The sequence below is a fragment of the Loxodonta africana genome, chromosome 6 (assembly GCF_030014295.1).
Source record: "Loxodonta africana isolate mLoxAfr1 chromosome 6, mLoxAfr1.hap2, whole genome shotgun sequence".
Classification (NCBI taxonomy): Eukaryota; Metazoa; Chordata; class Mammalia; order Proboscidea; family Elephantidae; genus Loxodonta; species Loxodonta africana.
Window position 1 is genome coordinate 95279429 of NC_087347.1, and position 14701 is coordinate 95294129.

The window sequence follows — 14701 nt, forward strand, 5'->3', positions numbered from 1 at the left end:
AAATATTTTTAGACTGTCGGATTAAAATATAAGCTGTTGGTGCTGTTGGGTGCCATGGAGTCAATTTCAACTCATAGTGAGTGAGCCCATGTGACAGGAGAACAGGGTTTTCTTGTCTATAATCTTTATGGAGTAGATTGCCAGGTCTTTCTCCTGCAGGGTCCTTCTCTGCAGGGTGGGTTCTAGGTGCCAAGCTTTCGGTTAGCAGCCAAGCACTTAACCACTGCACCATCATGGCTCCTTATAAAGCCTTGTTAAGCAGTGTAAACGAGCAAAACTGTACAATGTAGAATAAAAAGTATAGCCTAGCAAGAGTTGGGACAAAGCTGGCATCTCAGAAACCTACTTCCTATTCCAAGGAAACTTTCTGACCACTCAAAATACAGAAACAGCACTTTCCTTCTACACCCCTAGAGCATAACCTATACTGATTACAAAGATCTCTGGGATTGCTTTCTGCTGTTCGTTCTCCTAACTATATCCCAAGCCCCTCAAGATCAAGGTCAGATTTTGCTGCATATAACACAAGCTGGGCTTATAAAGACAAAGTAAATAGCTATTGTGTGAATTAATAAATTTAGTCCAGAGGGTACATAAAGAACAAAGAACAAGAAGCATACATTTAACGATATTTTACTGGTAACTCAGAAAACATACACAGTGTAGTATAGCAGGGAGAAGTACGTTCTCTCATTAAACAGGCATGGCTTCAAATTCAGGTACTGGCCACTTTATCACTCTGAGCCCCACTGTCTCTTTAGTAAAAGAAAGATGGAAACCCTGGTGGCATAGGGGTTAAGAGCTCAGCTGCTAACCAAAAGGTCGACAGTTCAAATCCACCAGCCACTCCCTGGAAACCCTATAGGGCAGTTCTAGGGTCCTATAGGGTCCCTATCAGTCAGAATTGACTCAATGGCAACGGGTTTGGTTTCTTTGGTTTGAAGGACTGTCGTGGGCAACAGATAACGTATATAAAGAACAGAACGTATATGAGAGAGCTCATAAACATCATCATTATTTTACAGTCAATGCCCCCTGATGTTTTAGTGCAAAGACCTAAAATTGGTTCACAAACCTTACACCTTCTTTCATAACATCAAGCCACATACCCTCATGCCCTATTTGCCTCATTTATTAAAAACTCTTAGAATCACAGAAGTTAACACATTTAAAAGCACTCTGCAAACTATAAAGCACTATAATACCAAAATAAGGAATGCTGCTCACTTAAACTTGCTTCACTCCAAATAAAAACGAAAATATCATTCAGGACATCTTACTTTAAGAGAAGTCCTTTTCTACTGTGCTGTCTACTCACTCAGTGACAGTACATCTTGACATCCCAGTCTGGCTTAGTGGTAGTGACAAAGCCCTGGTTTTCTTTGGCCACTTCAGCTGGCCTCCTCTTCTGCTAGTTCACAAGTCTTCCCTAGGGAATCAAGTGAAGAATGACGCCAACTTGTTATCTCTGGACATTTAGTATATTTGGGCATTTGGGCAACAACTACAATCAAGTGATATGGGGGGATACCAACAAGTAAGAATCTATGACAAAGTATCATTTCAACACAAAGGCAAGTTATGTGCAATGAAGTCAGCCCAGTATGGCCAGTTAAATTGGTTCTCAGAACAGCTACTCAGCTTCTAATCCTGTTTCAGTGGGCACCATTTTTATCAAGTTGGTCAGTCATTATCTGCTAAGACCCTCCTCTGGGCTAAGCACTGAGCTGAATAAATAAAAGCTTCCAGGACCTGTAAGATATGATCCTTGCCTTCAAGCAGCCCACTGTGTGAACTGGAAGATAAACAAGGACACAAACAAGTGGCTAAGAATGTGATGACTGAATACAAAGCTACCCATAAAAGTATCCCCTCATTTTACAATCACACCTCACACAGGGTGATATTAAATCAAGTGCCTCATGAGTAAGACAGATAATTCATACTACAAAGAGATCAAAGAAAGGAGAGTTGTTTTTCCCATCTCCGCCAAGCTGATGTGGGCCTGTAGGTACACTTGGGAGAGGTGGAATTTGAGAAGAGTCTTGAAAGCTGGACATGATTTCCATAAGCAGAGAAGCAAAGGGAGCACGTTCTATGCAAGGGAACCACTACAAGAAAAGATTTAAAGTTGGGAAAATGAGGTTCTGTTCTGGGGAGAGGGGTAAAGCAAACTCCAAGTCAGAGTCCTGTAAAGAAACTGAAGAGGAGACAGGTCTGGGCTAGGCTGTGGATGGCCTTGATGAGAAGGCTGGGGAGGGATAGAGACATCCATGAGAAGAGTATGAAGGTAAACCATTAACAACAAACATGGACAAAGAGTAGGGCTTGGAACTGATTCCTTCCAGTTTGACATCCTGCTGAGAATCTGCATTTCTAACAAGTTCCCAGGTGATACTAATGCTGCTAGCTTGGGACCAACTCCAAAAACCACTAGCAGAGCAGTGGTTCTCCAAAATTTATTAAACATTAAGAACCACCCAGGGAATCTTGTTAAAATGTAGATTCTGATTCAGTATATCTGGGGTGGAAATGCAAATTCCCAGTAGGGGTTCGCATCAAAACAAGCCAGTCTGAAGCCCTGCCAAACAGCCCCTAAAATCGGATCTAACGTCTAGAATAAGGAAATAGGGCTCTGATGGGAAATTTTAAACAGTTGAAACTCACGAACTTATACCTTTCAATATGAAGTCCCTGGGTAGCACAAACGGTTAAGCACTCAACTACTAACTGAAGGGTTGGCAGTTCAAGCCCACCCTGAGGCGCCTGGCAAGACAGGCGTGGCGATCTGCTTCCAAAAGGTCACAGCCCTGAAAATCCTATACAGCAGTTCAACTCTGCACACGAGATCACCATGAGTCTGGATCAACTTGACTACAACTAACAACAACTACAACATAACGTTCAATATTTAAGAGTTATCAAGAAAGATGACAAAAGCTATAGGCTTGAGAGGGATACACAAAACCTGTATCTACGACTGTTTAATTTCAAGGGCTGAAGCCCAAATTGTTTTCAATTTCACTGTGGAAATCCCTCCCCATTCATGCTTTACTCTAGGAACACAAATCACAACGTCCCCTTCTGATTATGAAAAAGGACTACACACACACACACACACACGAAATACCATTAGGGTTACCAATGGTGATACAACTAAAAGCAACAGAAATACTGTAATGTCAACATTTCCTAACGGTTAAGCCTACTTGGACTGAGGAAATATCTCAAAGGAAGTGGTGGAAACCTCATGGCTAAAGTCATTTAGAACCAGACCACAAGCCCAACCCTGTGGCCTACTTTCTTTCCAGTAAGTCCGACCACTCCAAAAGTAAATTCAGGTGAGCAACAGTGGCTGGAGCGGCAAGAAGCCAAGTCTAACCACGTTTGAGAACCAAAAATAAAAATCAAAGATGAAATTCTGATTCCTGACCCGGGGGCTAGTTACAACAACGTGTTCAGTTTGTGAAAATTCATCAAGCTGTGAACATATGACAGGGGCCTATTTTTGTCTATCTTATTCTTCAATACAAAGGTTTTTTTTTTTTTAAAGAATCATTAGCAGAGATCATTCCAAAGAACAAGGAAAATATACACTGTTAAAATTTCTCCATTCAAGGGAAAAATCAGAGGAAATCAACCTTGGAATTTTTTTTTTTTTTTTTTTTTGGCAAAGTGAAAGCCATTATTATTATTTATAGACAGCAAACAGTAAACAATAACATTCTCAAAGGGGAAACACCCTTCTTCAAATTACCCATATCCATTTTTTTTAATTTGCATTCTTTTTTTATTATTGTACTTTAGATGAAGGTTTACAGAACAAACTAGCTTCTCATTAAACAATTAATACACGTATTGTTTTATGACATTGGTTACCAAGCCCACATGTTAACACTCTCCCTTCTGGACCTTGGGTTTCCTATTACCAGCTTTCCTGTCCCCTCCTGCCTTCTAGTCCTTGCCTCTGGGCTGGTGTGCCCCTTTAGTCTCATTCTGTTTTACGGGCCTGTCTAATCTTTGGCTGAAGAGTGAACCTCAGGAGTGCCCACCTTGGAATTTCTGGTAATTGGTGAAATAACCAAAATATAGATAATGTTAAAGAAGAACTCCAGCTAAGTGAGGACTAGACCAAAACCAAAAACCCGTTGCTGCTGTCAAGTCAATGCTGACAGATAGTGACCCTACAGGACAGAGTAGAACTGCCCCATAGGGTTTCCAAGGAATGGCTGCGGGATTCAAACTGTTGACCTTTTGGTTAGCAGCCACAGTGCTTAACCACTGCACCACCAGGGCTCCGTGTGAGGACTAAAAAGGACCTGGTAAATTCCCAGATAATCCAGAGATTTCTAAACTATTGCTTTCCAAAAGCCAGCCCAAAGACTCAGAAATTTTACTGTGAAAGGACACTGGAAAGGCTGAACGTCGACAAGCTGAATGGTTCCACAAACCCTAGAGACCAAACCAAACCAAATCCATGCCCTTGAGTTGATTCTGACTCATAGCGACCCTACAGGACAGAGTAGAACGGCCCCATAGAGTTTCCAAGGAGTGCCTGGTAGATTTGAACTGCTGACCTTTTGGTGAGCAGCTGTAGCTCTTAACCACTACCCCACCAGGAGACCACATGGTTCTAAATGGACTCTCCAGGTTCACATCTGGATGGCCAAGTAGTTGGCTACAGAATATGAAATTTGTGATAAGGCCCAGGAAATCACCAATTCCAAGTTCATGGCATCCTGCTCCCAAGACATTCACATTCATTATAATATCATCCTAGATTCACCAGGCAGAAGTCCTCAGATATAAAGAATCCAGATTAGTCTAGATACTAGTCTAGATACCCTACTGTCACTAAAAAGGGAAAGCTTCCTTGGAGAATCACAAGGATGACCATATAATCAAAGAGCTGGAATTGAGGCTAACCTACGAAGCTATTCACCTGATTCATCATCTTTGTATTTAGGTCCCCCAATTTTCACAAACAAGTCATTTGCAGGTACTTAACTCACTGGGCAAAATGAGTTACCATCATGTGACATCGAACATTTCCTGCCATTAATTATCATAATGTTTTCTTATTTTATACAAAAAAAAGAATAACATTATTCACTGAGGGCAGATGAGATTATTTTCACTCTGCCTGCCATTGTGGAATAGTCATCTTCTTTACCTTCTCCATCAAAATAAAACCCATTGTCCTTTAATATTTCCAACCAAATCTATACTACCTTCCCTCATCCTGTTCCCAATTACTGCAAAGTTTTATCTGGTCATAAGCCAACTACCCACATCTTCTTGAAAAGTTTATTAGAAAGTTTCTAGATGAAAATGAGAAAATAATGGCTTCTATCATCATGGCTCCAGAAAACCACATACACCGCCCTCAACCTCCAAACCACTAAGACTAAAGATTATGAATAAGATGAATTTCTATTTGCTTGTGTTATAACTAATAAAGGAATGACTAGAGTCTTCCACAGAAAACAATCAGCTCATTCTTGACCCAGCATTCTATTTTTCTTCCTATTATCAGAGCTAATTGCTTATATAAGCATGCCAATTTGCCTTGATTATAGGATTCTTAATAAATGAAAGCTGTTTACATTTGACAAGTGTATTTGAATTTCACTCCTGGAAGCCAAGCTCATCAAGTCTTTTTAAGTGGTAAAACCAAAGATCAAAAGGCCTGCGCTGAACCAACAAACGATCAAACTTGCGAATAAAGAGGCCTGAACAAAAATAAAATGCCAGGCGCACACCTCATCTTTAGCTATAATATATAGAATAATTTACTCTGCAATTTTCACTTATTTGATGCTCATCCCTTATATGGTTAAATGAATCTTTACCATTTGACATGTTGTGCTCCTTTTCTTCTATATTTCTCATCTGGCTGTTTTTGGTTGAATCAAATTTTTTTTTCCCCCTTTTAACCCTTCTTAACTTTGCCTAATTTCTCCAAATTTTCTCTTACCTATTAAACAATTCCTTCCCTACTCTCATCCACTTTTCTCACTCTGGTTTTCATTCTTATGCTTGGTCTTAGGAGCAGGTGAGGAAAAGGGGGTAAAAAAACATACTCTTCCATCATAGTGATTCTCAATCTTAGTTGCATTATTAGAATTTTCTAGGGAGCTTTTAAAAATCCTGATGCCCAGGTCACATCCAGACAAATTTATCAGAATCTCTGGCAGCAGGAGTCAAGCCTCTGTGTTTTTTTTCCCCAAGCTCCCCACGTGGCATCAATGTGCAACCAAGTTTGAAAACCTCTACTTTAGCCTATCAATCCCTTCATGGCTCTGCCTTAAATAAGGGTAAGTAGGGTTTCTGTCAAACTTCGATGGAAAAAGCGGAAAAGTCAGGTTCCTAAACAAATCCTCAAACTAAGACTGGGCTTGAGAGAGGTAAAATCTCAGATAGCTTCAGGCACCATCAATCATGCCTTCGTGCCCCAGCACCAGGCATGTGTCCAAAAATGCAAACTATTTGACACCAGACCAGTGGCATCATCTACTGCACAGAAGTCAGTCAAGTGAGATTACCCCTGGAGATAGCAGGAAACCCTGGTGGCGTAGTGGTTAAGTGCTACAGCTGCTAATCAAAGGGTCAACAGTTCGAATCCGCCAGACGCTCGTTGGAAGCTCTATGGGGCAGCTCTACTCTGTCCTATAGGGTCGCTATGAGTCAGAATCGACTCGATGGCACTGAGTTTTTTGGGTTAAACACCTCAAGGCTTTCAGCTTCTGTGGCAATGGATACAGGGGCTAACAAATGCAAAAAAGCTTCTTCAGCAAAGAAAAAAGTGGACTAAAGTTACACGTAAAGTAAGAGTCACTAAAGTCAGTTACAGGGTGCCTAAGAACACAGAAGCTATGATCAGGGAAAGAGCCTTGGTATGTCCTAGAAACTATAGGAAGTTCGTGATAAGGTGGCCACCCGTGAGCTCTGAAGACACTGGTCATTTTTGTTTGTTTGTTTTTTAAGAGTGTGGAAAGAAAGAGGGGGTTCTAGGGAGGAGGATAGGGAACTGAGGAGGGGAAAGGAAGATCGCCCAGCAGTATGTCTGTAAAAACCCATTGCCGTCAAATCGATTCCGACTTGTAGCAACCCTATAGGACAGAGTAGAACTGCCCCATGAGGTTTCCAAGGAGCAGCTGGTGAACTTGAACTGCCGACCTTTTGGTCAGCAGCCAAGCTCTCAACTGCTGTGCCACCAGGACACTGCAGTATGAATAGACATCATTTTAAAGGGAAGAAGAGAGATGAGGTAACGCTGCGCACCGTGTTGAAGGAGGTGAGAACTAAGAAGAAACCATCGTCAACCCAAAGTCTGGGGATACACTTCTTGTGAGGAGAAAATCTGACATTCACTGCCAACTAATGGGTGGGCGGGTGGGAGGGGGGAAATAGCCAAGGAGGCAGTCTTGCTAAAAAGCCACTCTACAAGAGAGGGTATGCCACACAGCTGAACAGGCTATAACCCACCTTCCCTCCTAAGTTCTTCCAGTTTGGTCTTTTATAAGGAGACACTGCTTACAGGTGGAAGGGGATTCCAGGTACCAGTACCTCCTTGCCAAACAGGGACAATAATGTGGAATCAGTACTTTTGGCAGCCACTTTTATTACATGTATTATTTGCCAAAATTTTGAGAACCAAGGAGTCCATTTAACCTTTTCCTTATTCTCCAAACCCTAAATATGAAAAGAAGAGCACAGTTCATTAAGACCAAGCCCTTCAGGCAACAGTTTTTACAAAATCTACTGAATTTCCAGAACAAACAAGAACCTATACTTTTTTTCCTCTTTAAGCTCAGAAGGCGCTTACCTTCCCAACCTCTCAGGTACTGTATAAATCTATGCCTAGAACCTGCAGGTGGCAGACTCACCTCCAGGAGGACATCTTTCAAGCGAATGACGTGGTCGCTATACATTGGAGTGGAAAAAACCTTCCAAATTCCAGCACTTTATACACAGCTTCTGTTTGAACAATTCTCCTGGAGAACTCACTATTCTTTGTGAAGCATCAAATTCCACCTTTCTGACAACTCTAAATGTTAGAATATTCTTTCTTATGTTTATGCAACTTTCATTCACTGACCCTGGGGCATTCTACTCTCTAACCCACACAGACTATAGCTATACCCTTTTCTACACAAAATCTCTTCAAAGCTTGAAGTCGACTAATGGACCACAATATATTCTGGACACACTACACTTTCAAGTGCTATCATTTTATTTAATTCTCAAGACTATCCTAATAATTGGGTCAAATATCATTCGAGGAAAAACAAGAGCCAGAAGAAACAGTTTAATTTTCCCAAGCTACTGCAGAAGATATGATTCTAGAAAGGAGGTCTCCTGCCTCCCAGGCCAATCCTCTTTGCTAAATGAGAGGCAACAGGTAAAAATAATACAGACTTTTTCTTCCCCAGAGTTCATCGGTTTACACTACTGCTTGTCTCTCATTGGAGCTAAATATTTGCATTCAGAGAATATCATCTGATCATTGTCCATCCTAAATACTCAAATATATTCTGAAGGCTTTTACCAGTATGGGGGGGGGGGGGACATACCTTGATAATGATGGTAAACACAGCCCTAAGCATATACTCCCACTTCAGAGAAATTTTTTCTTTTTTTTTTTTACCCAGGATGAGATGGTAATAGTTCACGTTCAACCCCCCTTCCCAACCTCCTTTCCCTCAAAACAGAAGAAAGGCTGTGAGAAAACCAATCAGCACACATCCAATGGCGTAACTACATTCCTACCATCCATCTGCGAAAGAGACATCATGGCAAGTACTCTCCTTGAAGTGGTTGAAGGCAAACAGCACTTTGCAGTGAGAAATAAACTTAAAGGTTAAAACTTGACCTTCCTTGTCCCTTTCGCAAGTAATTACATTTGGCATGTATGCATTTCAATGACAGGCTGTCTCTTTCCTCTTATTTGGAAAACCTAAACTTCCCAACCAAGATATTTTGAATCTGTCTTAAAAGGAAAAACTGAATTTTAGACCCATTCAATATTTAGCTCCATGCATAGTGAAGATGGAAAAGTTTGATTTCCAAAGAGAAACATCATGTGCACTTCACTTAAGTCACCAAGCCACCATAACTTTTAAGAAATTCCTGCCAGCTGCATAGTTTGAAGCTTGTATTTACCAGGTACAGGAATTTTTTTTAATCGCTTTTACTGTTAGCCCTTTTTTTCCCCTCCTTACCAGCCCAGGGATGCAAAATATAATGGAGGAAGGGATACAGCAGAGATCCAAATCTAGGTTAAAATCCAACCTTGGGTATTAGAGACTAAGTGACTTCAGGCAATTTAAGCAAATTATTTCCTCATCTATAATGCTGCTACAGGAGAAAGTTGTGGCAGTCTGCTTCTGTAAAGGTCACAGCCTCTGAAACCCTACGGGGCATTCTATTCTGTCCTATAGGGTTCCTACGAATTGGAATCCACTCTAAGGCAATGGGCTGGTTTTGCGATAATGCTGGTGATAACTGGAGTGGTGAGTACTAAATGAGAACTTGTCAGAAGTACCCAGCATAAGGCCTGACTCACAGTAAAAAAAAAAAAAACAGTAGGTACTCAAAAAATGTTCCCACTTCCTCCTCAAACAGAATGACTGCATTCAACCCCAAGGCAAGAACAGAAACTGAAAAGGAAATTGACTCAGTTTAATTGGATACCAAAGCAGTTCCCAGCATCAAACATGAGATAATACTGCCCTAAACCATTACTTCCTAATCTTTTTTTTTAAATCTGTTCACAGAGCTGCTTGATATCTGATATGGCACAGAGATATGGCAGCTGAAACACAGGACTTAAAACTATCCTTTCCTCTGAAACTGAAGCAAAGAACTCCTTAGGATAGCTCCTACACAAAGGCATTGATTGGGGGGACTTACATTTTAAGTTGCAAACAGTAACTGCAAGACAAAACTTAGTGAACAATATTACAAAGTATCTAATGTAGAGAGGTATTCTCCAAAAAAGAAATCAGCTGTTCACCATACCCACCAAGAATCACCTTGATACCATCATCTTTGAAAATAAAGGACAATACACATATACATAGATATCACATACATACACACACATACATGTATTGTTGTTGTGTGCCGTCCAGTCAATTCCAAACTCATAGACTCTATAGGACAGAGTAGAATTGCCCCATAGGGTTTCCTAGGCTGAAATCTTTGTAAGAGCAGATTGTCAGGTCTTTTCTCCCGCAGAGGGGCTGGTGGGTTCCAATCACCAACCTTCTGGTTAGGAGCAAAGCACTTAACCATTACACCACCAGAACTCCTTATACATACACACACATATCTCTCCAACAATTAGAAATGTTTAATACAATGGAGAGGCACATGAAAAATTACAGGCTAACAATAATGCTACCTATACAATATATACACCCTAAAGAAACAAAGATGGAACTAGATGTCTGAATTTATAATTCACAAAACACTTCCACTGAAGACAGTTAATAAAGATCACACGCGTGTATACATATACACATGCGCACACATCACCTTACAAACACTCTACCGGAAAGGTGGTTACAAGGATGTCAAATGGTTCAATGTGTACATAGTCACTGATCTTTTCTCTTAAATACACATTTTATAACTATTATTACAGTAATGCTGAAGACGTATGGGGGGGAGGGAATGACTCTGTCTCCTTAGGAACATTAAGTTCCTAGGTTTGGATCCAACTTTTACTAGTCATTATTTACAGGACGCTTGCAGCTCAAATCTCTAATTTCAAAATCTCATTTTTTTCCCTATTTAAAAAAAAAACATTACTTTTAAAACTTTAACCCTCCACTGATCTTAATTCAGTAGTCTTTTACCTTCTCCTCTCTTCTCCCATTTTCCACTGTTACCAGCTAATTTTTACAATTTAACCCTGTACGCTGATGGAGTGCACAGTCCTTGAGTATGTTAGTTCTCTTTTATAAGGCCTTCCTAGCTAGAAATAAGATGGACTTCTGTCATTTTAGTTTTTTTTAGTATCCTAAAGCTTCAAATATTCTAGAGCTTGGAGGTTGGGATGAATTGTTTTCCATTCCTGAAAGGACACATTAATGATTGGTGTAAGCCATGCTTTTCAAGGAGATGCTTATAACTTTTCTGTACAGTATTACTATTTGGTTTTCCTCCTGAAATACACACCTTTATTACATATGAATATGTAGGAATACATAGGAATATACCAATGATGCCAACAGGATTCCTACTGCCTAAGGGTAGAGAGGAAATCCTGGTGGTGTAGTGGGGTTAAGAGCTATGGCTGCTGACCAAAATCCACCAGGCGCTCCTTGGAAACCCTATGGGGCAGTTCTACTCTGTCCTATAGAGTTGCTATGAGTCAGAATCGATTCGACAGCAATAGGTTTGGTTCGGTTTTGGTAAGGGTAGAGAACTCCTCCACAAAGTCAGTACCAAAAACTTGTACTTCAAGCTTGATTTCCTGATTTAAACGGTTTGAGCTGATTTCTTAAGCATTTCCTGAAGAAAAGCCAAGTTAAGAGCATCACACGTATGACGTTAGGACAAAATGAGTACAAGAAAAATCGCCCCAACTTCCTAGTTCTATCAGCCTGTAGACATACATAATCCTGGAGGGATTCCTTTTAACTCCTCTTATGGGTTTTTCAAAGACCAAGCAGAGTTGATCAGGGCGAGTAAATTAAAACACCACACCAAGGGTCCCTAACAAGAAGGGCCTCATGCCAAGACTCTCCCAAAAGCTTTATCTCTATTCATAAAAGGCCAGGCTGTTTTTTGTTTGGGGGGGGGGGGGGTTTTGTTAGCTTTTCTTTTGGGTTTTTTTTTTTTTCTTTTGAGATTTATAACGTTAACACAACCAACAACTCTATGTGATGCACAGTAGAGTAAAAGTAGCCACAGCAAACCACCACCACTCTAAGGAACTTAGATGTACAAACATAAATGCCTACACACTAAACTTGTTACTGCTAGACTTAATAGTACTACAAACCCACTATGTGTTATTAATCAAGAGTGTAACCGAAAGCTGACGCGAAGAGTGACTTTCCCAGTGGAGCAGAACTTAATCGCGTGATCGCTGCTGCTGTACTGGTTTCCCTGTGTCACTGGTCCTTCCACAATCATTCACTCACACACACACACACACACACACATGCACACACACAGCCAGGAGGTAAGAACCATATGTGTGGTAGGAAGAAGATTTTGTACAAAACCGTTTGTCTCTGGGAAGACAGGTCAAGAATGCACCCAGGCTGCCTTGAGAAGTAATTAAGCCTATGCTGTATCATTTCACAGTGCCCCATCTTGCACAACGGTGGGAGCAGCTGTGGACCATCACAGAAGATGCAAAGCCAGACAGGCAACCTCATCTATCTCCCCAACTGCCACACAGACCAGACTTTCCCGGTGATGTGACAACGCTTGTGGCCTCTGTTCTTCCAAAGAACACAAAGCTAACCTGCTTTCCAGAACATTATTCCCCATACCAAACCAGCCCCTTTTGAAGACCTGAAGAAAGACCATTTGAATGTCAGTGGTCCTCCAACCTCAGAAAACCAGTGTTTGATTCTGCAAGGACTCGGGTCCTTTCCCAAAGGAATGAGCTTCCTGGCAGAAAAAGAAAAACTCACAGGCAACGCAAAACATTTGTGCCCTGAGCACAAGTTTCTCCGGCTGCCTAGTCTTCTGGAGTGTTTGGAGGTAACCAGTTAGGAAAAAGGAAAGCTAGGGAAATGTACAAGTGCGAGGAATAGGAAAACATCCAATCTTGTCTATTTTCCTCCTAATATCCCTTAAAGCAGCCTGGGACACTAAAAATCGAAGTCCGGGGACCAACTGTAATACAGACCCTGGCTGGGGCGAGGGGGAGGCCACCACACCCTCTTGAGCTCACAGCACTGACAGGCGCTGTCTGGGAGGGGCCCAGAAACTTAGTTCCAGCAGGAAAGGGAGATAGAAGGGAAGTCTTGAATTTGAGGAGTTCGAAAGCTGAGAGAAGCGGAACACAGGAGGGAGCGGGGGACTTGTCTGGGTGTGCTGGGGGAGGGGGTCGCCTGTAGAGTCAGGACAGCTCGCAACACGTCCCCACAAAACTGCACATTTTTGTGGTTTCACATTTAAGACCAAAGAAAACGCGCAGAGGCGCAGCTGGGTTTCAGATGCTATCCCCTCCTCGCTTACAGACTCGGGCGCAGCGCTGCTGCGGGTTTCCTTCTATTTCTCTTTCAAGGGTAGTTTCCCTTAGCAAAGCCGCGGCGACGGTCCTCCAACTTCGTCTTAGCGCACCTCCTGGCGCGGCGCCTGCGGCCGGCCACATGCGCCCATCTGCCAGGGGACCCCGCAGGCCCGGGGCTGGGCGCCGGCGGGATGTTACACAGGGGCTTGGGGTTTGCCGGGATTATTTTTCTTTAAACAAAAAGCTTTTGCAGCTCGCCGCCCCCTCCTCCTGGGCCCACGCCACCTTCCCTTCACACCCACGCCGCACCTCCCGAGCACACACGCTGCGAGGTGCCTCTCCAGGCAGACAATGGGTTCGGGGGCTGGCTGCGCAGCCCTCCCCGAGCCCCCGGCTCCAGCCCGGGACCCCGAGAAGGCTGAGCGCGGGGGCCCGAGGAGGGAAAAAGGAGCGAGGCGGGAGAGGCCACAATGGGGAAGGTGGGAGCCTCTTCCGTCCGACAGGAGGCTCGCTCCAGGGACCCGGAGAAAAAGGGAGGGGGCGGGGGTCAGCTGCGCCGTACCGCCGGGGAGCCGGGTCTCCGCGCCCCTCCGCCGCCGCGCACTCACCAGCACGATGGCAAATCGCTCCTCCAGTTCACCTGGCTCCGGCATCGGCAGCTTCAAAGGCACGTTGTGCGCCCTAAAATCGGTCTGCTGCGAATCCATGCTCCCCGCGTTGCCCATGTCCGCGGCGGGCCGGGGGCTGCTCCGCGCCCCTTGCGTCCGCGTCGGCAATGAGAACACCTCCTGGCGGCCGGCTCCTGCCCGCTGGCGCGACCTGCCCGGCTCCCCGCCCTACGCCGCGCCCCGGCGAGTGTGCAGCGCGCGCCGCTCCCTAGCAGCGCTCCGAGCCGAGCTGCCCCCCGGCCTCCCTCATGCTCCCCGCCGCGCCAGCACAGCCCCGGCCTCTTTTCCTCGGGAGGGGTCTTCAGGGCGCCAGGCGCCTATCTGCATGTTGCTCCACTTGCACACCGCCCCCTGCCAGCGATCGCGGCGAGCGGACGCGTGGTCCCACCTAGTCGCTCTGTCGCTGGGGCCGCGGCCGCCGCTGACACTTGCAGCCCCCCGCCCGCGACCACAACGCTCGCTCGGCGAGCACCACGAGCAGACAAACGCAGCTCGGCGCTCCCCGACACAATGCCCCCTCTTGCCGCCCCCGCCCCCGGCCCGGCTCCTCCCACTCGCCCCGCGGACTGCCGGGACCGGTAGTTTCAGCTAGAAGTGTCCGCGCGCAGAAACCACGCCCGCTCTTGAGGGCCAGGCTGGGTTGGAATCCAAAAAACAAACCAAATCCAGTGCCGTCAAGTCGATTCCGACTCATAGGGTGGTTAAGTGCTACGGCTGCTAACCAAAGGGTTGGCAGTTCGAATCCGCCAGGCGCTCCTTGGAAACTCTGTGGGGCAGTTCTACTCTGTCTTGTAGGGTCTCTATGAGTATGAGGGTTGGAATAGCTTAC

At 44.1% G+C, this 14701-nt stretch overlaps 1 protein-coding gene across 6 annotated transcripts in view; it reads right to left on the minus strand.

Moving 5' to 3' along the window:
• Positions 1-14357, minus strand: part of FMNL2 (formin like 2) — a 349026-nt gene extending 334669 nt beyond the window's left edge. For all 6 annotated transcript variants that reach the window (XM_003406014.3, XM_010586319.3, XM_010586318.3 and 3 more), the window contains exon 1: positions 13813-14357. In XM_003406014.3, coding sequence (XP_003406062.1) covers positions 13813-13929 — 117 coding nt within the window. In that variant the 5' untranslated portion in view covers positions 13930-14357. The remainder of the gene's footprint in view (positions 1-13812) is intronic.
• Positions 14358-14701: the final 344 nt, after the last annotated feature.